Consider the following 27,276-nt stretch of genomic DNA (forward strand, 5'->3'; position numbering starts at 1 on the left):
GGAAGCTCCTGCAGTGAGACCGCCACCCACGCCCCTTCCAGACAGCCCAGGAAGAATTCAGCAGTGAGAGCGCCCCCCAAACCCCTTCCCCACAGCCCAGAAAGAATTCAGCAGTGAGACCAAGAACCAAGGCCCTTTCCCACAGCCCAGGAAGAATTCAGCAGTGAGATCGCACCCCACGACCCTTCCCCACAGACCAGGAAGAATTCAGCAGTGAGAGCGCCCCCACGTAGCCCTTTCTCCACAGCCCAGGAAGCACCCAGCAGTGAGCGCTCCCCCCACGACCCTTCCCCACAGCCCAGAAAGAATTCAGCAGTGAGAGCGCCCCCCACGCCTTTTCCTCACAGGCCAGGAAGCACCCAGCAGTGAGAGCGCCCCCCACGCCCCTTCCCCACAGCCCAGCAAGATTTCAGCAGTGAGAGCGCCCCCACGACCCCTGCACACAGCCCAGGGAGAATTCAGCAGTGAGACCGTCCCCCACATCCCTTCCCCGCAGCCCAGGTAGAATTCAGCAGTGAGAGTGCCCCCACGCCGCCCTTTCCCCGCAGCCCAGGTAGAATTCAGCAGTGAGAGCGCCCCCACGCCGCCCTTTCCCCACATCCCAGGTAGAATTCAGCAATGAGACCGCCCCCCACACAACTTCCCCACAGACCAGGAAGCAACCAGCAATGAGACCGCCCCCCCACGCCCTTCCCCACAGCCCAGGAAAAATTCAGCAGTGAGAGCGCCCTCCACGGCCCTTCCCCACAGCCCAGGAAAAATTCAGCAGTGAGAGCGCCCTCCACGGCCCTTCCCCACAGCCCAGGAAGAATTCAGCAGTGAAAGCATCCCCCATGCCCTTTCCTCACAGGCCAGGATGCACCCAGCAGTGAGAGCGCCCCCCACGGCCCTTCCCCACAGCCCAGGAAGAATTCAGCAGTGAGAGCGCCACCCACGCGTTTGCACCACAGCCCAGGAAGCCCCCGCAGTGAGAGTGCCCCCCATGCATTTTCCCCCCAGCCCAGGAAGAATTCAGCACTGAGACCGCCCCCCACGCCCCTTCCCCACAGCCCAGGAAGAATTCAGCACTGAGACCGCCCCCCACGCCCCTTCCCCACAGCCCAGAAAGAATTCAGCAGTGAGACCACCTCCCACGACCCTTCTCCACAGCCCAGGAAGAATTCAGCAGTGAGACCGCCCCCCACGCCCCTTCCCCACAGCCCAGGAAGAATTCAGCTGTGAGACCACCCCCCACGCCCCTTCCCCACAGCCCAGAAAGAATTCAGCAGTGAGAGCGCCACCCACGCGTTTGCACCACAGCCCAGGAAGCCCCCGCAGTGAGAGTGCCCCCCATGCATTTTCCCCCCAGCCCAGGAAGAATTCAGCACTGAGACCGCCCCCCACGCCCCTTCCCCACAGCCCAGGAAGAATTCAGCACTGAGACCGCCCCCCACGCCCCTTCCCCACAGCCCAGAAAGAATTCAGCAGTGAGACCACCTCCCACGACCCTTCTCCACAGCCCAGGAAGAATTTAGCAGTGAGACCGCCCCCCACGCCCCTTTCCCGCAGCCAGGAAGAATTCAGCAGTGAAAGCGCCCCCACGCCCCTTCCCCACAGCCCAGGAAGCACCCAGCAGTGAGACCGCCCCCCACGGCCCTTCCCCACAGCCCAGGAAGAATTCAGCACTGAGACCGCCCCCCACACACCTTCCCCACGGACCAGGAAGCACCCAGCAGTGAGACCGCCCCCCACACCCCTTCCCCACAGCCCAGGAAGAATTCAGCAGTGAGATCTCACCCACTCCCCTTCCCCACAGTCCAGGAAGAATTCAGCAGTGAGAACGCCCCCACAGCCCTTCCAAACAGCCCAGGAAGAATTCAGCAGTGAAAGCGCCCCGCACGCCCTTTCCTCACAGGTCAGGATGCACCCAGCAGTGACACCGCCCGACAGCCCCCTTCTCCACAGCCCAGGAAGAATTCAGCAGTGAGACCGCCACCCACGCCCCTTCCCCACAGCCCAGGAAGAATTCAGCAGTGAGACCACCCCCCACGCCCCTTCCCCACAGCCCAGGAAGAATTCAGCAGTGAGAGCGTGCCCACGCCCCTTCCCCACAGACCAGGAAGAATTCAGCAGTGAAAGCGCCCCCCACGCCCCTTCCCCACAGCCCTGGAAGAATTCAGCAGTGAGACCGCCCCCACGCCCCTTCCCCACAGCCCAGGAGGCACCCAGCAGTGAGAGCGCCCTCCACGGCCCTTCCCCACAGCCCAGGAAGAATTCAGCAGTGAGAGCGCCACCCACGCGTTTGCACCACAGCCCAGGAAGCTCCCGCAGTGAGAGTGCCCCCCATGCATTTTCCCCCCAGCCCAGGAAGAATTCAGCAGTGAGAGCGCCCTCCACGGCCCTTCCCCACAGCCCAGGAAGAATTCAGCAGTGAAAGCATCCCCCACGCCCTTTCCTCACAGGCCAGGATGCACCCAGCAGTGAGAGCGCCATCCACGCGTTTCCACCACAGCCCAGGAAGCCCCCGCAGTGAGAGTGTCCCCCATGCATTTCCCCCCCAGCCCAGGAAGAATTCAGCAGTGAGACCGCCCCCCACGCCCCTTCCCCACAGCCCAGGAAGAATTCAGCAGTGAGACCGCCCCCCACGCCCCTTCCCCACAGCCCAGGAAGAATTCAGCAGTGAGACCGCCCCCCACGTCCCTTCCTCACAGACCAGGAAGAATTCAGCAGTGAGAGCGCCCCCCACACCCTTCCCCACAGCCCAGGAAGAATTCAGCGGTGAGACCGCCCCCCACCCCCCTTCCCCACAGCCCAGGATGCCCCTGCAGTGAGAACGCCGCCCACGTCCCTTCTCCACAGCCCAGGAAGAATTCAGCAGTGAGAGCGCCCCCCACGCCCCTTCCCCACATCCCAGGAAATATTCAGCAGTAAGAGCACTTCCATGCCTTTCCCCAGAGCCCAGGTAGCACCCAGCAGTGAGAGCACCCCCAGGCCCCTTCTTTATGGCCGCAGGGGTTACCTCAGCGTTATGGCACCAGAGTTTTGAAATGTCTCTGTGAACATCTGTGCTATAGGCCCTTTACTCTTATTTTGTGCGTTTCTGATTTTGCTATGTTACTGTTATTTGAGGGTTTATGTGTTGTTTGGTATAATTCTGTAGATCATTTTTGGGGTCTGGGAACACTCAAAAATATTTTCATGCAAATTAATGGTAACTGCTTCCTGGTCATACACCATGTGGCGCAAGAAGGGTTTTGCAGGAATGCAGGACTCCGGGACAGTGGGAGGCCTGTGTTAGGAAATGCTGGGGCAGGCGGAAATGGCACGTTCAAGGCAAACCTTGAGTTTAAGTTCTGTTATTCTTCAGTAGGTAAGATACTGTTGTCCTTCAATTTGGTACCAAGAAATTCATCTTTAGGGGGGAATATGCTGAGGGTGACTAGGATATTAGGTACGGTTTGAAAGGAAAAGAGGACCACATTTACAAAATGGACTACAAGTTGCCTTTGAACTTTAAAATCTGGAATGCTTCACTGACAGCTAAAGCAGGCATAACTTGCTCAGGTATGCAGTGGTCAGGGGAAGAGCATGTGTACAGACTGGTGCACTTGGCTCGGGACCCCGCTCTGCCACTACACTGTTGCCCTGGTCTTAGGGAAATCATTCGGCCTGCAAGCTTTCACTCTCATCTCTGTGAACAGGGGTGTACTTCCATCTGCCCAGGTGATCCGACCCTGCTGCTGTGTGCAAGGAGCTTGGGGAGTTGAAACCTCTATATTGATGTGAGGTGTTATCATCTCTCACTGGACTCACACACCTTCCAAAGTTGCTGGGTAGGTCCACCCTCACTTACCTGGTGAGAGGCATTTCTGAATAAGTGATCTACCAGAAGCCAGATCTCCTTGGGGACCTGAAGGGGTCTCTCACTGGTGCCTTCATCCAAGGGAACCATGTGTAGAAGGGATTTCTCCTACGAGATGAAAAGGATGACAATCAAATGAGTTTCAATAAAAACGTTGGTCTGTAACTTACTCTCTTTCCAATTCCAGTTATATGGAGTACAACTTGATCTCTATCTCTTAAGATTTTTTTTTTCTTCCTGGGAACACCCCGGGTCAGAAGTTACTTGATGCTAATTCCCACAGTTAAAGTATCTCCTTTTCTAGATGCTTCACTAACCATTAAGCATTCCATTTGGGTTTACTAGGTTTATCACTTGGATGCATTGTGTGTTGTAAATTCTTTCAAGGGTGACGCTGAGAACCAGCGCTCCAGCAACTCAGTCATGGTCGAGTTCACACCCCACCAGAGACTTGTGGGTCATTAAATTACAACCGTCAACACAGAACTCTGAGAGAGCAGTATCTACTTAGGTTTCTGTTGACTTTCAACTTATTTTTCTTTCAGGTTTTACCACAAATATTACACTTTTTATTGTTGATTTAAATGAAGGTTGCTGGGCCTTAGGAATTAAACACAATTCTCTACATTAGACCTACATACATGAAGTATTTCAGGCTTGAGAGGTCTAATCTTAAGGCACTAACAGCCATAAGCCTTAAGATCCAAAAATAGTAAACTAACTGAACACAGAATACCAAATCTGAAATACTATGAAAAGTCTAGGATGTAAGTACAGAAGTTATTCTTTACATTAATAGCCCAGGAAAGATTTCTCGGGGTTTTGACCCCTCCTTCCACCTATCTACCTACTGTGTTAGAGTCTCCTGAAAGAGTTTTAGAGAAAAACCAAGAAGTGCTATAAACTAGATCAGTAACTAATCTGAACTTGAAAACGGTGTGGGAATAAAAGCCAATTTATCTTATGTTTATACAGTCAAACAGAAATCATACCATATTAACAGATATCTGAAATCGGTTAAAGGGCATCTGAAGGCAACCTTCAGAAAAACCCTCGTAGAGAAAACAGTGACCAACTTTTTTGTGTCATCCTCCCCTCCTCCACCTCCGTTTACGGTCATATACTATGTATGTTCAACTTTAGGAATTGTAAATTCCATGCACAACCCCCAGCCACATAGCCTTAAGGGAAAGAAAAATATTTTACTACTTCCAGAGACTATGTACATAAGAGCAGAGCTGACAGTTCTTCTTAACATTATGTTCTTCAACAAGCATTGGTGACCTTTTAAAGCCACTGTGTCTTTCTAAGGAAATGAGGAAGAGAAGGGAGCATGACAGCTGGTTACCATTTAAAATCTATTTTCCTCAGTTTATTTTGCTTCATTTCTTTCCCTGGGTCTCTATCACTTGATATTCATGTTCCCTAGTGCTGCCAGAACTTCTATCAGTGGCTCATCCTCTAACTCCTTTGCAGTTGCGAGTATTAAATCCAGGCATCCACGTGATATCTGAGCCAAAACGCTGTCAATAATGCACTCTGTGCACTCTCTGGACTAAATGCAAGACAAGTTCAGATTCTTTAGCAGATGCCACCAAACTGACCATATATAAGTTATTCAGCATTGAGTCAGGTACTTATACAAAAAACACCTGACATGCAGTTGGCACTTTTCCTGTACTAAGGCATTAAGACAACACAAGGCTCTAAGATGAAGAGATAGAACATGGCCTACTCCTAACAAGAAACGGCTGGGAAGCAGAACCATCACAATCCTGAGCAGTTTAAAAAGGTTAATAAAATGTCAAGAGGCTCTATACATCATCCCCTATCCGTTTTCAAATCCTTGTGTGATAATACAAAATGTCTTGTGTCTCTGAGGTCTAGAGAAAAGATCATGCACAAGAAACGATACTTTTTAAGAAGTCCACTAATTATCCTGAACTCTAATTTTCAAAGGGAAACCAGGCACACTTTGTCCTCTGTCAACGAGACAGATCTGGTGCCTGATAAGCCCACACATTGTCACCCTAGTGCTAATAACCAAAGCACAGAAAGACTGTGCCATTGCCACCATTAAAGTGCCTTAACTGAGCCAGATGATGTCGTCATGTTAGACACTGTGTGAAAGTGCTTGAAGAATGTTGTTCAAGCCTGTTTCTGCACGTGGTTGCCTGTGTGGAGCCAGGCGCTCTCTAGCTCCCAGGGGGGCGAGCCGTAGAAGGAGCTTTCCACTAGGCATTCAGGAGACCAGGTTCTAGTCCCCTCTGCCCCATGCTCCTGACATCTGGGATGGCAGGCACAGGAGGGCCCCAGTGAGCTCTTCAGTTGTGCTGGCCTGAGCTGCTCACCAGTAGAATAGAGCAAACACCCGACCCTGTCTGAAGGCAGAGAACCTGACCAGATGATCCCTTCTGAGCTCATTCGGCTCTATGATTCTATTCTTACGCTCTATTTCTTGACCATATTGGAGTATTGTTTCAGTAATTAATCACTGTTATCACTTACCCCAAATCACTCGTAATACAAGAATAATCCACTTCTGATTTCACTCTCATTGGAAGTTGAGGACAGCTAAGTGGTACCTTTCTCCATTTCCTGAGCTTTCTGCTACATCAGCCAGTTCTTGAGTTATTTCTCAGTACAAATACAAATACAAATACAAGTCTGGCCCCTTAGGTCCTGTTGCTTTTACATCCTAGGCATCAATGCCTTGCCCAGTCCAGTAACTATCTTCCCTGTACTTCAAATACACCGCAGACCAGCTCTGGGGGACTGTTATGGAGTCAGAGGTCTCTGCTATGGAAAACCCTAGGGACGAATTCCAGGGCCCACAGTTAAATGTCAATCAAGCACAGGGAAATGCATAACCACCAATAGATTGCATTACCTTTTCTAGGAAGCTGTCTTCTTCCTGAGAGCACAGCAGGGAAAGAAAGTCATTGACAGATAGAAAATGATTAGAATTAATTTACAGAACCGGATACAGATCACTATTATTAGAACTCAACCAGCTTACTAGATACATATGTTTTAAACAGTTTTAAATTCTTAATAAATCATGATTGTCGAAAATGGAACACATTTTCATATGCAAAGTTCCCTCTTGTGCATAATACATTTCTGTGCAGTTTACTGAGACTATCACTCAAGAAACATTCTTGTGCAGCCCTGGACTTCTGTGGCCTTTGGCCACTGGCAGCTGATCCGGGAAAAGCCCAGTGATGTTTCTCGTCTGTGCATAGCCCGGCTGCCACCCTGCGTACCTTCTCGCTTCACCCTAATGCCACTTTGATGGAAGAATTCGCTTGTGAGCCTGAGAGTGGCCATTCAGAAGGAGATGGTAAGTCTCTCTCCTCTCGGCCGCCCTTTCTGTCACCCTCGGCATCCCCACTCCTTTCTATCTTCCTATACCCGGCCCCCTCCTCAAAGCCCCAAATATGGAGGTCCCTCTAAAATGTACATTAATTTCGTTTCTGATCTCTGTGGGCCAGAACATCCATCTCTATCCCCTGTTGTGTAATGCTATAAGGCATGAGAGAAAAAAAGCAAAGCAGGGGGGAGGGAAGGAGCACTGAATTCAAAAACATTTTAAGTGTCTCTGTCTCTGTCTTCTGTACAATCCAGTAACAGCAACAGCAGGAACTACATCCCACCACTTACGGAGCTCCTGCACACACTGGGAACTGTGCAGCAGTGTCGCTTAGTCAGCAAACGTGTGTAGATATTATTTCTATTTCACAGATGAGTAAACTGAGGCTCTGAAAGCTTAAATTATTTGTCCAAGGTCACACTATTAGGTAATAAGTGACAGAAGCAGGATTAGAACTCAGGTCTGACTCCACAGTCATTACCACTATGCTCCCTTAGGCGACTCAAAAAGGACAAGCGTCCTGCTTCCAGGACAGAGAAGCGGGGCAAAGCTGGGAGAATGTATTTCACTGCACAGCAGGGCAAAGACCGTGAGAACCCCGTTACAAGGCAGCACAGTTAGTGGAGAGGCTACAGGCACTGGTGTTAGACAGTCCTGGGTACACATCTGTGGTCTACCTCGTACTCATTTTGTACAGACCAGAAGCAAATTATTCAACTTTGTAAAGGCTTAGTTTCTTCACCTCTAAAACAAGAATAACAGTATTTACCTCACAGGGATGGAGAAACAGCCTAACTCAGGGCTGATGGGCCAGCAGGCTAGCAGAAAGCCTGGGGCTCTGAGAGCTCCTCACACCACCCCAGCAACTCGCACTGGAATCTTCTCAATCCTGCCATGGGCCACCAAGAACTGGTGCACAAGTCCCACGTCTAAGGTCTGACAGTAAAGGGAGAAATCTGCCTTCACTGGCAGAGATGTGCTGGGCCTGAGGAAGTGGGCGAAGCACATGTTCTCTGGCATTTCAAGTGGTAATGCTGAGTGCATTTCCCCCAGTGAGTATGCTATGTGGTGGGCAGCTTGTTAGTATTGTTAGATACATTATGAACTAAACATCCTTTTGTGGGTTTACCTAGACTTTTAAATACCACACATAAAATTAAATAAAAATAATCAGACTAACAGTGCTTTGTAAAGTATACAGTCTTCCTAATATTGTAATTAAAATACTTTTTAATGTCAGAGTTAATTCTGAATGCCAAACATTTAATGTAACACAGATTTGGAGCACGACCTTTCTTAAACTGCAGACTACTTAGTAACAAACAGAGAATCTGCCTGCTTTCCCTCCATGAACACATACTCCATGCCCAGATGAGTAAAACTAGGCAGCATTTTTATCTATCAGCCTGTCAGCAGGCCCTCCAAGCTGTCTGATCCGAGCAGTGCCCACTAGCAGTGCACGTAGTGCCTGTGGGGGGTGGGGAGGTGACTTGGGGGAGGGTCCCAGAATTTATGGCCTGATATTGTTGTAACTTACAAATGAGTTCTCAGTAAGTGGTTAAAACAAACAAACAAACAGAAACAAACAAACAAAGACAAAAACAGGGTTCAAAGGAAGGAAACAGAGCTCTCTTCTGGGGCTGTCGGGACATTTCACAATGGAGATGGGACCTAACTAACCTTTAAAAGATTCACAGAATTTTAAACTGTAAGGGGCAGAAACAAACAAAGGTTCCGAGAAGGTAAATCATGAGGTGAGATTAGGGAAAATTCAGTCATCGGGTTTGTGGGGAGCACGTGGGGATGTTGAGAAAAACAGTGGGAAACAAATCTGCAAAGCTGTTGAAGTCAGACTTTGGGGGACACTGATGACAGGGGAAGCAATCTGGATTGCAGTCAGGAGACACTAAGGAGCCACTGACTACTGTTAAACAGGGAAGTGACAGGCCCCACCTCTGTGTTACAGAAAGATCGATCTGAGAGCCCTGAAGAGGAAAAACGAAAAGGTAAGGACACAGAGGCGAAGGGAATGCCGAAAGGCTCTCAAGGTATTGTCAAGCAGGAGACAGTGAATATCTAAACTAAAAATGGGAAAACAGTGTTTTTCTAAATGAATGCATACACAAGAGAAAACTGAAAGAAGAATCAAAAGGACTGTGATAAAATGGGCAGCAGATTGACATTGTGAGTTTACTTCCCTGGCCACAGGCAAAAGGTAGAAGTGAGTTATTTCAACAGGAGGCTCAAGTTTGAGAACAGAAGCACCACCCAGGTGTCCCCACGAATACACAGCATACTCCTACGGTGGTCCTGCAGTTACTGCTGCCCCTCTCTGCAGAAAGCTCCACCACTGATCACACTAAAACAGGGAGCTGACTTCCAGATCCCCCCAGTGGGGCAACACTGGCGTGCTACAAATGTATAGCAAATCATTCTTGACCCCAACAGTCAGACTTACGGCACTTTTTCCAGTAGTAAATGCAGTTAAAGCAATGCAAAAGAGTCATTTTGAGGCAGATTCAAATCTAAAAGTTAAAAATAGAAACTGAAATGGATACTGAAGTTCTAGGAAAGATTATTTCATGTGAAGTTAAAGAGAAGAAACACCAACCACACCCCTAACAGGGTAAGAAATGGGTGTGGAAACACCTAGTAGAGAAATCACTGGAGAGGAATTAACCACCAAGTTGTTCTTCCTGTTATTTGAGATGTTTGATGTTCTTTCCCTAATAGACATGTCCCTAAGCAAATACAGTTTGTCCACCCATCCTCAACTTTCCTCATCTCAATATTTACAAGCTAACCCTATTACCAGACCTGGGGCGTTCAAACCCAGTAGTCATTAGTCTAGTCTATAAAGCAGCACTGGAATGTTCCTCCCAGCGTGTCAGTTTACAGGCTCATATCACTCATCAAAGCCTCCATGGTTCTAGGTGCCCTCTGGCTCTAGCAGAACCTCATCCGTGGACTTTCAGACTCTCTATTCCCTGCCCCTACCCCTACGCAACCAGCTAACCCTACTTTTCCCAGGGTTACCTTATAATATTTCCCTTTCACTTCCTACTCTTAATTCACTGCATCTTATGCCTGGAGGAGCCTGTTCACTTAATATATTAATACACGTTTCTTAAATACTTCTGTGATGAACCCCAAACCACTTCCCTAGTCCACATTATTCTTATGCGTTGAACTAATTTTTTGTTATGTTGCTGCTGCATGCATGAAATATTCATTGAAGCCAAAATAGACTGATTCTGAGATTGATTTTTACAGAGATTAGCTGGTTAATCAATAAGCTTTTATAGCGTATAAGGGCTTAAGTAAACAGCACAGGAAGGGAATCTATTGTTAATACAAATTACAAGCTCCATAACTCTCATTCTAAATGACATTCCAAAATATTGACTTCCCAAACACACTGGACATAAGCCAGTAAAGGTGGTTAATATTTACATTATCTCTAACCAAACTCCATATTAACCTGGATTTCGAATTTAGCCATATGGTACACACAAGTAAACTTTCAGCACCACTAATTACAGAACCCACATAAACTCCATAATACTTTGTATCCAATGTGTAATGAATATTGATGACTATATGGTAAGTATATGCTAGATAATAAACTAAAAAGTCTATCTTACTTCTTGATTAAGTTTATCTTAATTATGAATACTCTCCTGGTTGTCACTTGGGCTAATCCCAACTATTTTAATAGTGGCAAAGTCACTGTCATTGAGATGTGCAGGAAGAATGAAAAGGACTTATGCCAGCTACTTAATTCTGCATTTGGTGTGAAGAGGGTGTGGCACAAGAATCTTTCTGAAAGGAAACACGGAGACTCAACACAGGCACTGAACTCATTTCTGGTTGCACTAAAGATTTAGAGTAAATAATACAAGAAGAACAATAGGTACCATTATTAATAGCACTGTTTCACGAGATCTGAAATATCATCTTGGGCAGGGGTCCCCAAACTACGGCCCACGGGCCGCATGCGGTCCCCTGAGGCCATTTATCCGGCCCCCGCCGCATTTCCAGAAGGAGCACCTCTTTCACTGGTGGTCAGTGAGAGGAGCATAATTCCCATTGATATACTGGTCAGTTTGTTGATTTAAATTTACTTGTTCTTTATTTTAAATATTGTATTTGTTCCCGTTTTGTTTTTTTACTTTAAAATAAGATATGTGCAGTGTGCATAGGGATTATTTGTTCATAGTTTTTTTTATAGTCCGGCCCTCCAACAGTCTGAGGGACAGTGAACTGGCCCCCTGTGTAAAAAGTTTGGGGACCCCTGATCTTGGGTCTTGGAACAAACAAACTAAGAAAGCATTTCAGAAGGGCAAAATCAGAGTGGGTAAGGTATTATGAATGGCGTCCAGAAAATGCTAGATTTCTTTTTGCTGCCCCACACTAATATGGGTGATTTTCTCATCAGTGATATATAGGAACTGAATAATGCAAAAGTGCAACAGGTTATAAAAAGAATCCGAACCCTAAGTCTTACAAAAGAAAAACTTTAAAAGAATAAATGATGACTACACACAATTTCATAGGAACTCAGCAATTTTGTAATGGAAAAAATGATTAGGTTTCTATTTTTTTAAGCCTTGAATCATTTGTACACAGAAAGAAGGAAAGGGCTTCTTACAGAACCATGAACTCCGTTTAAGATTTGGGCTACTTCCTATTTATGGTCAGATATGGTTAAATTACCTGGTATTATTTTAAATAAACTTTTAAAATTTTATGCTGCTTGAGCCCCCTCCAGTCGCTTTAATATGGGACAATTATAGTAAATGTTATTACAATGCTTTTACCAAATCTGACCAAAAGTAAAGCTAGATTCCAGTTTACAGGAAACAAGGTGGGAGGAGAGGGTTTAAAGGAATAAGTTTAAAAAATCCTCAAGAGGAAATAATCAAATACATTTAGGAAATGGCAGATTCTTGACTGGACAATGTCCCAGACTCTTAAAAAATCAACATCATCAAAGAAAAAAGGGGAGAACTATCTACTCTATAAGAGACTGAAGAGCCCTCACCAAATGTACCGTATGAATCCAGAGTGGGTTTTGCTTTAAGAAAGCTGCAAAAAAATTTCTTGAGCTCTGACTAGCTTGCTCAGTGGTAGAGCATCAGCCCAGTGTGTGGAAGACCCGGGTTTGATTCCCGGCCAGGGCACACAGGAGAAGCGCCCATCTGCTTCTCCATTCTTCCCCCTCTCCTTCCTCTCTATCTCTTCCCATCCTGCAGCCAAGGCTCCATTGGAGCAAAATTGGCCCGGCGCTGAGGACGACAGCATGGCCTCTGCCTCAGGTGCTAGAATGGCTCCAATGCAATGAAGCAACAGCCCAGATGGACAGAGCATCACCCCCTGGAGGGCATGCCAGGTAGATCCCGGTTGGGCGCATGTGGGAGTCTGTCTGTCAGCCTCCCCACTTCTAACTTCGGAAAAATACAAAAAAGAAAAATCTTGAGACAATTGGAGAACTCTAGATATAGACTGCCTAATTTTCTTAGGTGCAATAATGGTTTTGCGTTATACAGAGGTTGTCGTTTTTCTTAAGAGAGGCAGGGTGAAGTATTCACTGGTGAAAGTGACATAACGTTAACGTCACTCAATTTCAAATGGTACAACAAAAATATGTATCTATATGCAGAGGTGGGCAAAAGTAGGGTTACAGTTGTTAGTACATAAAACAGTTTATTCTTTTATTATTTCTATTAATTATTGTATTATTTGTATTTCAACTGCAATCCTCCTCTTGCTCACACCCCTGTCTGTGTGTAAGGCAGGTGGGATTCCCTGTACTGTTACTCCAATTTTTCTGTACATTTGCCATTTTTTATAATAAAGTTGAAAAAAAAAAGGAAGCTGAAAAATGGTGTTTGGGATGGAGAGAAGGGGGTATAAAAAAAGAAAAACAACTTCACTTAGAATATATTCTAAAAGGTTAAATATTAAATTTGAAAGACAGAACTATGGTAGTAGAAGAAAAAATAAGTATGAAAAATAACAGTCTGTCAGGACATGAATTTCTAAAGAAAATGGTTCTCTCGTGAGCAGAGGTAATACAGTCAGTCATGGAGGCTCTAGGGAAACAAGTATAATTCCAAGAAAGAATGCTGGAACTAGACTCAAGTGTTTTAATCAGCCATCTGAGTCATAGCTAAAACTATTCCATGGCAACAGGACAGATCGCACTCAGACAAGCCAGCAGCCTGCTTGCTGGGCCAGTCCTCTGGCTAGATGATACAATCACTGCTCTGGCCAGAGGAAAAGGATCAAGTGAATTCTAATGGCAGTGATAACAAATGGCCATCCTGTCACCTATTTATACTTTCCTGTGGTAAAAGATCAATGTTCTTTTATAGACTAAAGAGGTCGCACACAAACCCAACAATACATTCATTTATGTTACTAAAAATAATAGAAGCATTTTTTTTCCATAAGGACACTAATATCACAGCTTAGTGGCAGGGAAGGGAAATCCTCCTTCTTTCCTTTCTGAAGTGAGTCACAGGAAAGATGGATCAAACTTCCCTGCACATATAATCTTCTGGAATGCTGATCTGCGCAGATGCCGGGGCCGCCCACCCTGAGAGCACGATTCTGCACTTGCGTAACGACCCCTGGGGATTCTGAGGCAACTGAGTTTCTCATATAGGTCTGGGCTGCCAGAAGCAGCTCCATGTGACTTATATTAGATAAGATATAGCAAGGAGCCGTGGACTGGGAGTCAGAAAATCTGGGTGATAGATTTGTCACTGACTTCCTCCACTTTGGGCAAGTTCCTGCCTCTGTGCCTCAGTTTTCTCATGTGTTGAATAAGCAAAATACTGCCTCTCTCACCTACTGTGCCTCACAGACATGCCGATTTATACAAAAGTGACTTGGAAGTATGAAGAGCATAATAAACAAGCATTTTGTCTTTGAGAAGGGAACCTTTAATCTAATTCAGTGAATTTAGTATTACCTATTGTATTTCTGATAAGAGCTAATAACAGATTACCCCTTCCTCTTTTCTTTTAGGCTTAATCTAATGAAGGTGGTGCTAGAGTAAGTGACAGTCTGTCTTATTTATCATTTGACGGACTCCACAGCTCGACCCCACCCTGACAAAGAGAACAATAAGGACATTACCTAAGCACTGCGGAAATGGTACCGAAAGGAGGCGCGTGTCTCAGCGTGTTTCTTACCAAGTCTATGAGCTTGGTTACAGGAACTTCTCGAATCGGCCTTTTCATTCTGCACAAAGCCTCTAAGGATGTACCGAAACAGCTCGGGAGGTAATTCCCACTGATGGTCAGAAAGTAGTCTTTGCCTCGATCCAGGTGAAGGACAAGAATATCTTCAATTTTATCTTCCCCAGAGTTCAGGATGGTCACAGCGTCTTTGCTGACATACACATCAAGGGAAATGTCTACTGTCTCATCTGAAATGTAAGAGATGCCACATGGTAACAGAAACTTCCAGTGGAAAAACAAAGTAGGGATGAGAACTAGCAGAAGTGGCCTCTAAAAATCACGTGACAGAGGAGAGATTGGACATGCAAAAGAGGTCTCCCCAATATTATGACATTGATGATCAGAGACATGTGGTTAGAGAACAAGAAGTTAAACAAAGGGAGGGGCCATGGGAGGCAGGAGGAGGTGGCCCATTGCAAGCAGGGGCAGCGCGGTAAAGGAAAGACTCACTTGGCTCCAAGTAGCCCTCGAAAGGTTCGGCCCGAAGCCATGGCTTGCAGTACTGGCTATCATTAAGTTTAGGGATGAAAGAAAAATGGCAGGGAACCTGTCCATTGTTGCTGATCTGGAACTTCTCCTTTTGTAGTTGCCGAAACTTCACATTCTCAAACACAAACTGGGGATGACAGACAGACACAAACATGCATCACTAGTAGGGGAAGTAAGTCAGTTGGATTATTCCATAGAAAATACGAATGAAGAATGAGGTCATTATTAACCAGGTGTGCAACTGCCATACACACTGTCCAGCTGAGCCAGCTACACACCATCCCTCTCTGATACTTTTCTACTCCACCAGCAGAGAAGGAGTTAAGCAGTTTTTGCTACTTCTCTAGGCTACTCTGACTGTTACTGGGATCCTAACAGGATACCTCAAACTTGGGTCAGAGCATTCATCCCGTGACCAAGTCCTGGTTCTTGAGATATGAATTAGTCAGCAACCCTAAAATATAAACAAAGAGTGGCTAATATCTGAGGTCTTATTTTGTGCCAGGCACTGTTTTGAGAGCTTCCCGTGTATTAACTTGTGTAATCCTCACAAGCACCCCTCTATCCAGAAAAGGAAATTGGCTCTGAAAGATAAGATACTCGTCTGTGGTCATAAATCTACTGAATGGCAGTGATGTGGTTGGCATGGGGGCAGGCTGACTTCAGGAGACATGGTTTTTAGCAATGCGCTGTGCTGCCTTCTCTAAGGCACACGGTTTTCCCTGTGCTAACCACGATGGGCAACAGAAAGGGAAGCCACATAGTTGCTCACCTCCCTCCTGCTGAGTTCTAAGGAAGGAAGGAAATCATTTTCCATTCTGTCCATGATGCGTACACTATCCTCAAACACTTTCCGATACCTCTTTTCATCGACAACCTTTACCTGAAATCAAACAAACAAACAAACCCTCTTTTCAGTCTTACATGCTCCTAGCTCATCTTCTTCTGAGATTACCTAGCAATTAAAACTGGTCATTACAGCCATCATTTCAAAATAAACTGTGGTTCAAACAATATCCTCAAACACTTTCTGATATCTCACTCCATCTAGAACTCTTACCTGATAGAAAAAAGGCCCTTCTTTCAGTCTTATGGGCTCTTATCTTAAATATCCCTGAGTCTAACAATTTTTAAAAAGGTCACTAAAACAAACATAAATTAAACTAAGCATTAAAGAATCACACACTTTAAGATGAAGGTAAGGTTAATTGGTTAACTTCCTACAAGGTTAAACCTCTGTGCTAAGAAGCTTGTTGATAGTAATAAATATTTGGGAAGAATATTTTCTTGTTCTACAATTATTTGGTGGCAGAGAAAATGTGATTTTGTAAAATGATGCCCTGCACTGTATAAAATGGCAGTGTCAAAATATACCTATTTCTGTTTCTAACAATGATCCTAAAGTGTTGAAACAACAGAAAAAAATGGTTAAAGCATTTAACTCCATTAGTTGCTATGCACAATGCCAAGAATCGTATCTACGCTCAGATTATACATAATGATAAAAGGTATGTTAGTAAATGAAGCCTGTGGCCATTTTAGAAAACACTTGACCCAACATGCCCTAAATTAGACTAAAAGCATGATAACAAACAAGTCACCCTGACCAAGAGATCAAAAATCCTCCTATCTGACACGGCACTTTCAGCTTCTTGACAACTATATTTTTTCACCATTAAGACTTCATACAAAAAAAAAAAAAAATCATGCAAATCAGTGCCCAAAAATGAACGTAAATAACAAAGCATTCTAACTTACGAGATCCCAGTTTCTTTTTAGAATAGAAAACTTCACAAATTCAATGTGAAGGCAGTAGACGTAAAACCAACGAGGGCAATAAAAACAGCAAAGCTGAGCAAACATCTCTAAGGCTGGGGAGGTTGCTGCATAGCTGAACCATAACGTTTGAGGACTGAGGAGCCAGCGACACTACTGTCACCGGGGCCCACACTGCAGTGTGAGGGGAAAAGGAATGTTTTCTATAAACAAATTCATACATATACATACATACATACATTCATACGTATGTACGTACATACACACATACACACATACATTCATACATACATACACACATGCATGCATACATACATTCATACATATATACATACATAATTTTTTAAGGAATGTTATATTTTGTAATACCCTTACAAAACTTTACAACTTTTATTTCAAAAAGTATTTTACATGTGTCATCTTATATATTTTCACAACAGCCTGTGAGGCTACCAAAGCAATGATTCAATTCTGATAGTTGAGAACATCAAGACACAAAAAGATCAAGTAAGCTGCTCACTGCCTCAGTTAGTCCCAGAGGTGACACTGGGACCTCTAGTAAAGACCTGTCCAAAACATTAGGCGTGCAACAGGACCAACTTGGGTAGGCCTTAAAAATGCAGAGACCTCGGCCTACTGATCAAAATCTGGGGCTGGGGCCTATACATTTGCATCCCTCAGAGCTCTCCAGGCAGTTCCCGTGTCCACAGAAGTCTGTGATCCAGTGCAACAGCTCCCATTACGAAGTGCAAGGCGGGCGCCTTGTCTCAGCCCAATCTCAGCCAGAGAGCAGTACGTCTTCTGAAGTGAACTGGCCACTGAGTACACGGCCCCTTTGTTAAGTCATTGATGCTAAGGGTGGTAAAAATACAATGTGGCTTTTAAAGCTTCTAAGCATAGCATGCCTAAGAATTCCAAATATGGGGTGGGTGGTTACTCACTGAAATCAAAGCTTTTCTCAGTGGGTTATCATAATCATAGCCCTTAATAGCACATTAGAATAATGAAGGGGAAAATAGCACAGAATGTCATGGCCTGATAAATCCATTTTAGAAAAGGAAATTATTAACAAAATTAGAAATTAAGTAAAAAAGTACAATAAGCTAGATCCTTATGTAGTAAGGTGGCTAGCCCTGGTTGGGTGGCTCAGTGGATAAAGTGTCGACTTGGTGCACCAAAGGTTGTGGGTTCGATCCCTAGACAAGGCACATATGAGAAGCAACCAATGAGTATACAACTAAATGGAAGAACTAAGTGCAACAACGAGTTGATGTTTCTCTCACTCTCATCCTCTCTCTCTCTTCCTCTCTCTCTTTTTCTCTCTACCCTTTCCCCCTCTCTCAAATTAATGTAAAAAAAAAGAAATAATGTTTTCTCTCTACCCTTTCCCCCTCTCTCAAATTAATGTAAAAAAAAAGAAATAATGTGGATAGCTCTCCAAAACACACCACTGAACTTTTAAAAACAGCAAATTGCCGACCAACACATACAGTATGAGACCATTTATGATCTAGACACACTAATTACAAAGCAATACTATACTGTCTGTGGGTAAACAGAAAAACACATGCAAAGGTCTAGATCTGTGCTGTTCCACAAGGACCTTTAAGTCATTAAAAGTAAACAGAGTTGAAAATTCAGTTTTCTAAGTCACAGTAGCCACACTTCAAGTGATCCATAGCTGCCTGCAGCCAGAAGGTACTGCCCTGGACAGGACAGAGCTAGAGCACTTCCATCATCACAGAAAGACCTAGGGGACAGTGCCGGCCCAGGAAGACAGACACTCCTAAGGGCATTTGGCTGAGCTAGGGAGTGGGGGCTTAGGGAAAACTGGGAATGAGGGACAGAGCAGGAATTGAAGAACTTCAGCTTATCTGTACATTTTGCTTAAATGTTTTTAATTTTAAAGAGAAATCACTTTTGAATTCCTGTGTAATTTAAAAATCATTCAACACTAGAGAGAAAGACCTTTATTAAAGATACACAAAAATACGTAGGAAGCATGGAAATTTTTTAAATATCCTGTTGGGTGTTCTTGATTAATATGTATGGAGTATTACAAATAGTCCTAGGTTCTGAAAAGAACAAAATAGCCAAGTATAGCTGATTAAAACAGAAAGGTTAGTGTTTTGTGAAAGACATCCTTTTAAAAATGGATTAAGAGAACTCAAATAATAAAACAGGGCAGTATACAACTACAAACTAGAAATTAAATGGCCTGAGAGTAGTATCTGAGGCACAGCCTGGTCAGTAAGTTCTCGGAACTGCAGGAGTGATGGGGGGTAGCAGAAAGAGTATCTATAGGCTTGGGAGTTAAACAGAGTTAAGATTTGAATCTCAGCAATCCATCTAGCTGAATGCTCTTAAAGAAGTTATTTAAATGCATTGGTTCTCCATTTGCTCACCTGTTAAATGAGAAATATTTAACTCAGAGCCTTGTTGGAAGGAGTAAATGAGACGTGTGTACACTGCCGTGCACAGTCCCTGGCGCAGACTAGCTGCTATCTGAGACATATTTACTATTATTATGCATGATTATTTTTAAGTTTCAAAATGCACAAAAATCAAGTCATCATTGCCCCCTCAATTCAGAATCTATTCTAAGATCAAGAACTAATTTTGTACCTAAAAGCAACGCCTCAAATTCATCCCCCTTTAAGACAAGAGTAGGATAAGACATGTCGGTGATAATCTATGTCAGAAGGCCCCCAAATCGTCATACACACAGAGGAAAGTGACTCTCTTTCTATGCTTTTGGCATGCCTTACCTCGTTAATCCTCTTAAGTAGGTACTATTTTATCCCCATTCTGTAGAGCAGAAAACTGAGGCGCAGGGTGTTACATAAATTTTCCATGGTTGCACAGAAAGTGGTTGAGCTGGGACGTGAATCTTAGCAGTTTAGCTATAAAGTCCATCCTATCAAGCATTGCACTATACAGATTCTGACAGATTACATGATCACAAGTCTGGAGAATCTATAAGAAATAATCTAAATGTACTAGCTGTAATAAATCAACACAATCCCAATACATAACCTGCATACTAAGAACACAACTAGAATAAACAATGTGAAAACAAAAACTTTACTCACAAAAGAGACAAAACAAATAATCCAGTCCAGGATACAATGGAGTAAAAATCATGTGAAAGCTGTATTCCTGGACGGAAAGACATCACTGTAGGGCTGACAGTATGCTCCTTAAGGTAGATACAAAATTCGTTTGTGCTCAGACCAGCCTGTGCTTTTACCCCTGCTGTCCCCCCCTCCACCTAGACCTCTCTCCTCACTATTTATCTGATGAAGAGTAATAGTGAAACCTATTACTCATCCTTTAAAACCTAGTCTCTCATTTTTTTATGTATAAGGACTATAGGAGGCTAAGGTTCCTACCCAGTCCTTACATAGTGTGAGAAACATCTGCATCACTGAAAGGACCCAGAGATAGCATTCAGAAGGGCCAAGGGTACTAACTTCTTGATGCTGCAAATGACTGGTTATGAAAACATTTATGATTCACTGCATTAATGATATGTTCTGAGTCTAAATAATGCTATCAGAATAGATACTTGACATACAGACAAATGAGTGAACAAACAAATGTTTACCCCAATATGGAAGAGGGCGCTAACAGGCTTGTGGTCACTGGTTTTCATTTCCATGTGACTCCGGTAATGAAGCTGATTAACATTTGTTCCTCTCCAAAGAATTCGGTCACACCAGGCTGGAACCCGACATTTCCCACTGCAAATAAAAAAAGGAATTCTGATGAGAACAGACCACACAAGAATGTAATACCTTCCACACTGGTTCAAAGCTGAGGTAGGCCCTCCTGCTATCCACTTCTCCTTCCTTAACAACTCCAGCTATGATCTTCCCTACTACACTGCAGACTCTGGAGAGACCATGTCTGCTTGGTTGCCACTAAATTCCCAGCACCTAGCACAGGATGTGTTGCAAAGTAGGAGTTCAATGAACATTTCTCTAATGAATGAATAAACAGTGCTCCTAAAATTAGGATTACATCTTCAATGACATCGTCTTAGTGAAAAAATAACAGTGCTTTCTTAAAATAGCCTCAAAAGGTTGGGATTATATTCAGAACACATCCTCTTCCTTTGCTCTATAAACTGCAGTGAGACTTCACAACAGATTGACAGCTGATAAAATCTAAAAAATCCAATTCCATATTCCTAGACTGGGCTTAATCCCTGGAGATGAGCGATTGGATTTCTCCTTTAAACCTGAACTTTTATGAACAAGTCTAGCCTCTTCTAATAGAAATGAACTAACATCTAAGCATGCAAGTCTGAACCATAAGAGCCCATAGAATACCAAGGGTAGGGAACACATCCGTTCATCATTCTATTAAAATCAGCAACACCTTATACACCTGAACCAGAAGGTGACACAAGTAAGTTCTTAACAGTAGCTCTTCAGTTGAGTCTAAAATCAGGTGAGTGGAAGAAACAAGGCCAAGTGTACAGATCTTCTGTCAGTGTCACTTTTCACTTTCTGACCAGCTCCTGTGGAGGGCAGGCTGCTGCCACCCCACCCCAGAGTTCACTGAGTCTGCCCTGGCCAGGTGTGCTCAGTGGATAGCGCATTGTCCTGGTGTGTGGACATCCTGGGTTCAATCCCTGGTCAGGGCCCACATGAGAAGCAACCATCTGCTTCTTTCCTCCTCCTTCTCCCCTTTCTCTCTCTCTCTCTCTCTCTCTCCTTCTTGCAGCCAGCGGCTCCATTGGTTGGAACATGTGGGAGTCTGTTTATCTCCCTTCCTCTCACTTAAAAAAAAAACACACAGGCCCTGGCCGGTTGGTTCAGCGGTAGAGCGTCAGCCTGGCGTGCAGGAGTCCCAGGTTCGATTCCCGGCCAGGGCACACAGGAGAGGCGCCCATTTGCTACTCCACCCCTCCCCCTCTCCTTCCTCTCTGTCTCTCTCTTCCCCTCCCGCAGCCAAGGCTCCATTGGAGCAAAGTTGGCCCGGGCGCTGGGGATGGCTCTGTGGCCTCTGCCTCAGGCGCTAGAATGGCTCTGATTGCAGCAGAACTACGCCCCAAGATGGGCAGAGCATCGCCCCCTGGTGGGCATGCCAGGTGGATCCCGGTCGGGCGCCTGCGGGAGTCTGTCTGACTGCCTCCCCCTTTCCAGCTTCGGAAAAATGAAAAAACAAACAAACAAAAAAAAAAACCACACACCCACAAAGAAATAGAATGTGGCTAGGGATTCTTGTTTAAGTTTCTGGGCTCAGCCAGCTAGGAAGCCACAGGGAACAGAGAAATAGATAGTAGGTAGAAGACAAACAATGACCAGAAATGTACTGACAAGGGCACTTAACTTGGGTAATGAGGAGATCAAAGGGCGCCCCGAACAGTGGGTCTCAGCTTTCTCTGGCAACTGCAGATTCTGGGCCCTGGCAACAGTATTTTTTAAAGTCCCCCAAGAGATTCTAATGGGTATTCAAGATTGAGAACCACTGTGCTGGAAGAACTTTCATGATTTTTGTGTTCATCTTTTGGTGACTTGAGTAAAATAGTTAAGAGTTTGGAAAGAAACAGAACAGGACAATAGGTAAGTAAACTGAGGTGACATCAGGAAGGTGCAAATCTAAGCAAGTCTGCTGGGGTGACAGGAATAAAGTACTGCATACAGCCCATAAAACTTCAATGATCCTCAGATAGAAGTTACACTTTTTAAAGATGTATTTACCTTTAAGTACACATGAATTAAAAACTTTTCTGTAATAGCATTGAGCCATTAGGTCTTTCTAAAAAAATTTTTAAATTTATTTTTAGAGAGAGAAAGGGAGAGAAGGAGAGAAGTGAGGGGAGGAAGGGGGAGAGGGGAGAGATATTGATTTACTGTTCTACCTACCCATGCATTTATTGCTTGATTCTTGTATGTGCCCCAACTGAGGATTGAACCTGCAACCTTGGTGTATCAGGACGACCTTCTAAGCACCTAAGCTACCCGGCCAGGGCTCCATTAGGTCTTTTATATCTGCTTCTGACATGATCTAAAAAATTCCTAGCCCTTTACCAATATGGAGGGACAGAAATAAGATCAGGCCTTAATCTATTCCATGAGGAGGTTTTTGGACTTTACCTGGAATCCCATCGGTCTGTTTTAGAGTCATACTTATAAGTAGGGATAAACTTGATTTCCCCTTCGGTGAAATCAATAAAAGCTTTTTTCTGTGTGCGCTGAATATTTAGCTAGAAATAGAAAGAAGCATCACATAAGCAGGGTAACAGCATAATGCAGGAGACAAGCAGGTTGATTGGTCATTTCTAAGTAGCTAATTTGACACCCTTTGCAACTCTCAGAGTATATAGTAAGTCAAATTTCCGTACCTTATGAGTTAAATTGTGCCATTTCTGCAACACCCAAACTCGTCCCCAGCTAGAATGCTCATATGAGCACATTGCTAAGTATTTAGTGGTAGCAGTGGTCATGTAAAATGGAAAAATGAAATATGAATATTCCTAATTTCCCTAATGGGAGGCACAATTTTACTTAAAAAAAATCACATAAATGTTCAATGGATAATTCCAAAAGTCCAATTTAGTGAATAGCTACAGATTGTTTTGAAAGTTATCCTTGAGGCCCTGGTCGGTTTGTTCAGTGGTTGAGCGTCGGCCTGGCGTGCAGGAGTCCCAGGTTCGATTCCCGGCCAGGGCACACAAAAGAAGCACCCATCTGCTTCTCCAACTCTTCCCTTCTCCTTCCTCTTTGTCTCTCTCTTCCCCTCCCGCAGCCGCAGCCGAGGCTCCATTGGAGCAAAGTTGGCCTGGGCACTGAGGATGGCTCTGTGGCCTCTGCCTCAGGCTCTAAACTGGCTCTGGTTGCAACAGAGTGACGCCCCAGATGGGCAGAGCATCACCCATTGGTGGGCATGCCAGGTGGATCCCAGTCGGGCGCATGCGGGAGTCTGTCTGACTGCCTCCCTGTTTCCAACTTCAGAAAAATACAAAACAAAAAAAAAAAAAAAAAAGAAAGTTATCCTTGAATATTTTACCAGAATTACATGAGATTGAGAATTTATTCCAACTGTACCCCCTTTGGAGGCAGGGTAGAGGAAGATATGCAAAGAAATTAGCTAGCCAACCTCAATGTGAAGGAAGACACAGCCACGAAAGGCTCAGTACAAAAACCATTCTACTACAAAACACCTGAAATTTGACTATGTGAGGTCAAAAGACTCATGTAAGGATTTAAAGGCATTCAAATCAAATCGAAACATTTTCTTCCCTTAATAATAAGAAGCATTCATCTTTAGCATCTAGTATCCATAAACTGAAACAAAGACTCAAGTCATGTGCTAGGTTCCAAGTTAAATTTACAGAAAATCAGGTTCTTGAATACCAAGTTTACACAAATGTGACCAAATCAATTCTTTCTCCACGGGTTTTAACATCTATAAACCAGCTAGCCTCCACTTCTCAATCAGTTCCCATTAAACCAGTCTGTGTCCCTTGTCATCAACTTTTCTCCTGCGCTTCCCAATCTCCTCCCAGCTGATGGAGCCCGCCAGATAATCACAGAGCCGCCTTCCCAGTTTCATCTGCCAAACCACATCAACAAGGCTGGCCTGCTTCCTCCAGGAAGCGTTCTTCAATTCATCCCAGCGATCCGCCAGCTCATTGACACAGATCTCGTCTTGATAAAAACTTAATGAATGAATCTTATATTTACTTTCTGTCACAGGCACTACCTCCCCTCCTGCCACCTAAGTGCTTGATAAAAGCGCTACAGCCCTTGTACGCATTCACTGTATTCTGAGTCAGTTTCCCAAGACTATGAAAGCTTCCCATTTATTCCTAGAGTAAGACACACTACCTACAAGTCTATCTCATAAACCTAACAGTTTTATTTGCTCTGTACGAAAGTACCTATAAAATGAACATTTACATACCTGGTCAAATTTCAGGAGTCTCGGAAGGTCATTCTTGTTAATAAGACTCTTCACTTCATTGGCATCTGGCATGCAAAGTCTATAGTTCAGATCTCCCAACCAGATGACTACGCTGGGGATCAGGAAATATATGAACAGAAGTACCCATAATTAGCATAAACATCAACTATAGACCGGAGAAAAAAAATGGATCGATTATCAGTAAGGATTTATCACTATCTGACAAAGGGTTGAATTGAAGCTGTAACTATCTTTTGGAGGAAAGTACTACTGATACCAGAGAAGGATTACAGATTACACAGTACGCAGGAGGATGGGCACTCCACACGTGAAGAACAAAGACAAATAAAACAGTATACATGTACGATTCAGAAGCCAAAGAGTTAAATGCCTAAGAGAAGCATGTAGTTTATCTGTTGGACTAGCTTCAGCATCTTTTCTGGCTGCTTGCCAAGTCTCTAGGGAAAGAGAATCGGAACATTTTCTGCCTCTATGAGCCCTGACATTCTGCAGGCTCTGCATGGTCTGAATGATACCTCTCCCTGGACTCACTAAGAAACATAGGTCCAGGGCTCTCTACTACAGCCAATCCGTCTACCCCACCCCAGGCCCACTCTCCAAATCCCAGGCAGCAAGGACTCTGGAATACAATGGGATCTACAGTCTCTCTCAGAATCCTCAGGCTCCCAATCACACCAACAGGCCCTAAAATATGCTGAGACTTGGAAATTACCTCACCAAACTAGATTCTCCTTTGAGCCATCTCAAACACTGAATGGATCTCTTAAGTGCAACAAAAAATTTCTAGAATCCTGGGGTAATCAATTTATGGAACTTCAGGGCAACTTTTTGACCATTAATGTTAAGGCCTCAACTGTACCACTGTGAAACAGACCAACATCACTGTCCTTCCCTACTCTTTCCTCAGTTTACTCTACTGTCTACTGATTCTAATACCCAAAAATTATCTCTTGTTTTTCTACAATTCCCATCTTAAACCACTTATTTTAAACCACATCACCCTCTCAGAATTTTTTTTTTTTTTTTTTTGTGACAGGAACAGAAATACAGACAGAGAGAGGGACGGATAGGGACAGACAGGAGAGAGATGAGAAGCATCAATTCTTTGTTGTGGCACCTTAGTTGTTCACTGATTGCTGTCCCATATGTGCCTTGACTGGGGGGGTTTACAGTAGAGTGAATGACCTCTTGCTCAAACTAGCAACCTTGGGCTTCAAGCCAGCAACCTTTGGGTTCAAGCCAGTGACCATGGGGTCACATCTACGATCCTGCGCTCAAGCTGGTGAGCCTGCGCTCAAACTGATGAGCTGTGCTCAAGCCAGCGACCTCGAGGTTTCGAACTTGGGTCCTCTGCATCCCAGTCCAATGTTCTATCCACTGCACCACCACCTGGTCAATTACCAGTATTAATTTATTTACAACTAATTATTTTCTATCACCCAACTCATTCCTCAATTGAAAAGTCTCAATCACTAACCTTTCCCTCATGTTGATCCAGTGGGGTCTTTAAATTTCCACTTCCCCTATTCTTAATCCTTTGAGTAGTGAATGTTTTTCATGCTTGCTGACCTTCAGGAGTGAGGTTTTTTTTAAATGAAATTAGTTCCAGTTTCAGTTTGATCAACTTAAAATTATGTATGTTGGATAATCAACAAGAAGGACATACATTTGCCTTTTTAAATGTTGCCTTACACATTTTAAAAACAAACTGATCATAGTTCGCATGGTCAGGAGGCACGAGGATGTACAAGAATGTTTGTACTACTCAAAGAGTTAATGATTTACAGCTATTAAAAGAATAAAGTAGATTTATCTATACTGGCATGAAAAGAGATCTACAGAAAATAGAATAATATAGTCCATATAACAAGTATATGTGTGTTTACACGTGCATAGAGAACATTCTAGAACAGCACTATTAAAAAAATGCAATTGCCTGGCCTGTGGTGGCACAGTGGATACAGAGCCGACCTGGAACGTCAAGGTTGCTGATTCGAAACCCGGGCTTGCCAGTCAAGGCACATAGGACAAGCAACCAATGAACAACTAGAGTGAAGCAACTACTTCTCGTCCCCCACCCTCTTCTCTCTGTAAAATCAGTAAATAAAATCTTAAAAAAAAGAAATATAATGCACACCAAAAATGCAGTCTAAATTTTTCTAGCAGTTGCATTTAAAAAGTAAAAAAAACCAAACAGTGAAAATAATAGTAAACTTCATTTAACTCAATATATCCAAATTATTATCATTTCAACATGCAATCAATATTGAAAATTTCATTTTATTTTTATTATTTTTAATACCAAACATTTTATATATTTTACGTTTTCTCAAGTGTCTGAAATTCCCGATCTAGTTTGTGCTTACAGCACAGCTCAGTCCAGCCCAGCTGCTTCCCTGTATGTCAGCCAGCGTGGCTGCTGGCCGTAACGCTGGACAGCACGGACCCAGAAGGACACACCAACTGCTGGCAGTGGCTTCAGTTGGAGAGAGAGATTGGCTGGGGAGATTGGAGGATGAGAGATCAGGGATTTTTACTTTTATCTTTTACTCCGTTTACAACAAACACTTCTATTTTATAGTTTAAAAAACAATAAAAATTCCAGATCT

The 27,276-nt window shown here is 44.0% G+C and overlaps 1 protein-coding gene across 3 annotated transcripts in view; it reads right to left on the bottom strand.

The window, feature by feature from the left end:
* Nucleotides 1-27,276, bottom strand: part of OCRL (OCRL inositol polyphosphate-5-phosphatase) — a 54,979-nt gene that overhangs the window by 7,829 nt on the left and 19,874 nt on the right. For 2 of the 3 annotated variants that reach the window (XM_066248837.1, XM_066248836.1), the window contains exons 12-19: nt 24,647-24,758; nt 22,837-22,946; nt 20,337-20,472; nt 15,726-15,836; nt 14,915-15,080; nt 14,417-14,652; nt 6,732-6,755; nt 3,833-3,949 (exon numbers count right to left, since the gene is read on the bottom strand). In XM_066248837.1, coding sequence (XP_066104934.1) covers nt 3,833-3,949; nt 6,732-6,755; nt 14,417-14,652; nt 14,915-15,080; nt 15,726-15,836; nt 20,337-20,472; nt 22,837-22,946; nt 24,647-24,758 — 1,012 coding nt within the window. The remainder of the gene's footprint in view (nt 1-3,832; nt 3,950-6,731; nt 6,756-14,416; nt 14,653-14,914; nt 15,081-15,725; nt 15,837-20,336; nt 20,473-22,836; nt 22,947-24,646; nt 24,759-27,276) is intronic. The other variant, XM_066248838.1, reaches the window with a different exon arrangement.

Source organism: Saccopteryx bilineata, chromosome X, assembly GCF_036850765.1.
Source record: "Saccopteryx bilineata isolate mSacBil1 chromosome X, mSacBil1_pri_phased_curated, whole genome shotgun sequence".
In the NCBI taxonomy this organism is placed as follows: domain Eukaryota; kingdom Metazoa; phylum Chordata; class Mammalia; order Chiroptera; family Emballonuridae; genus Saccopteryx; species Saccopteryx bilineata.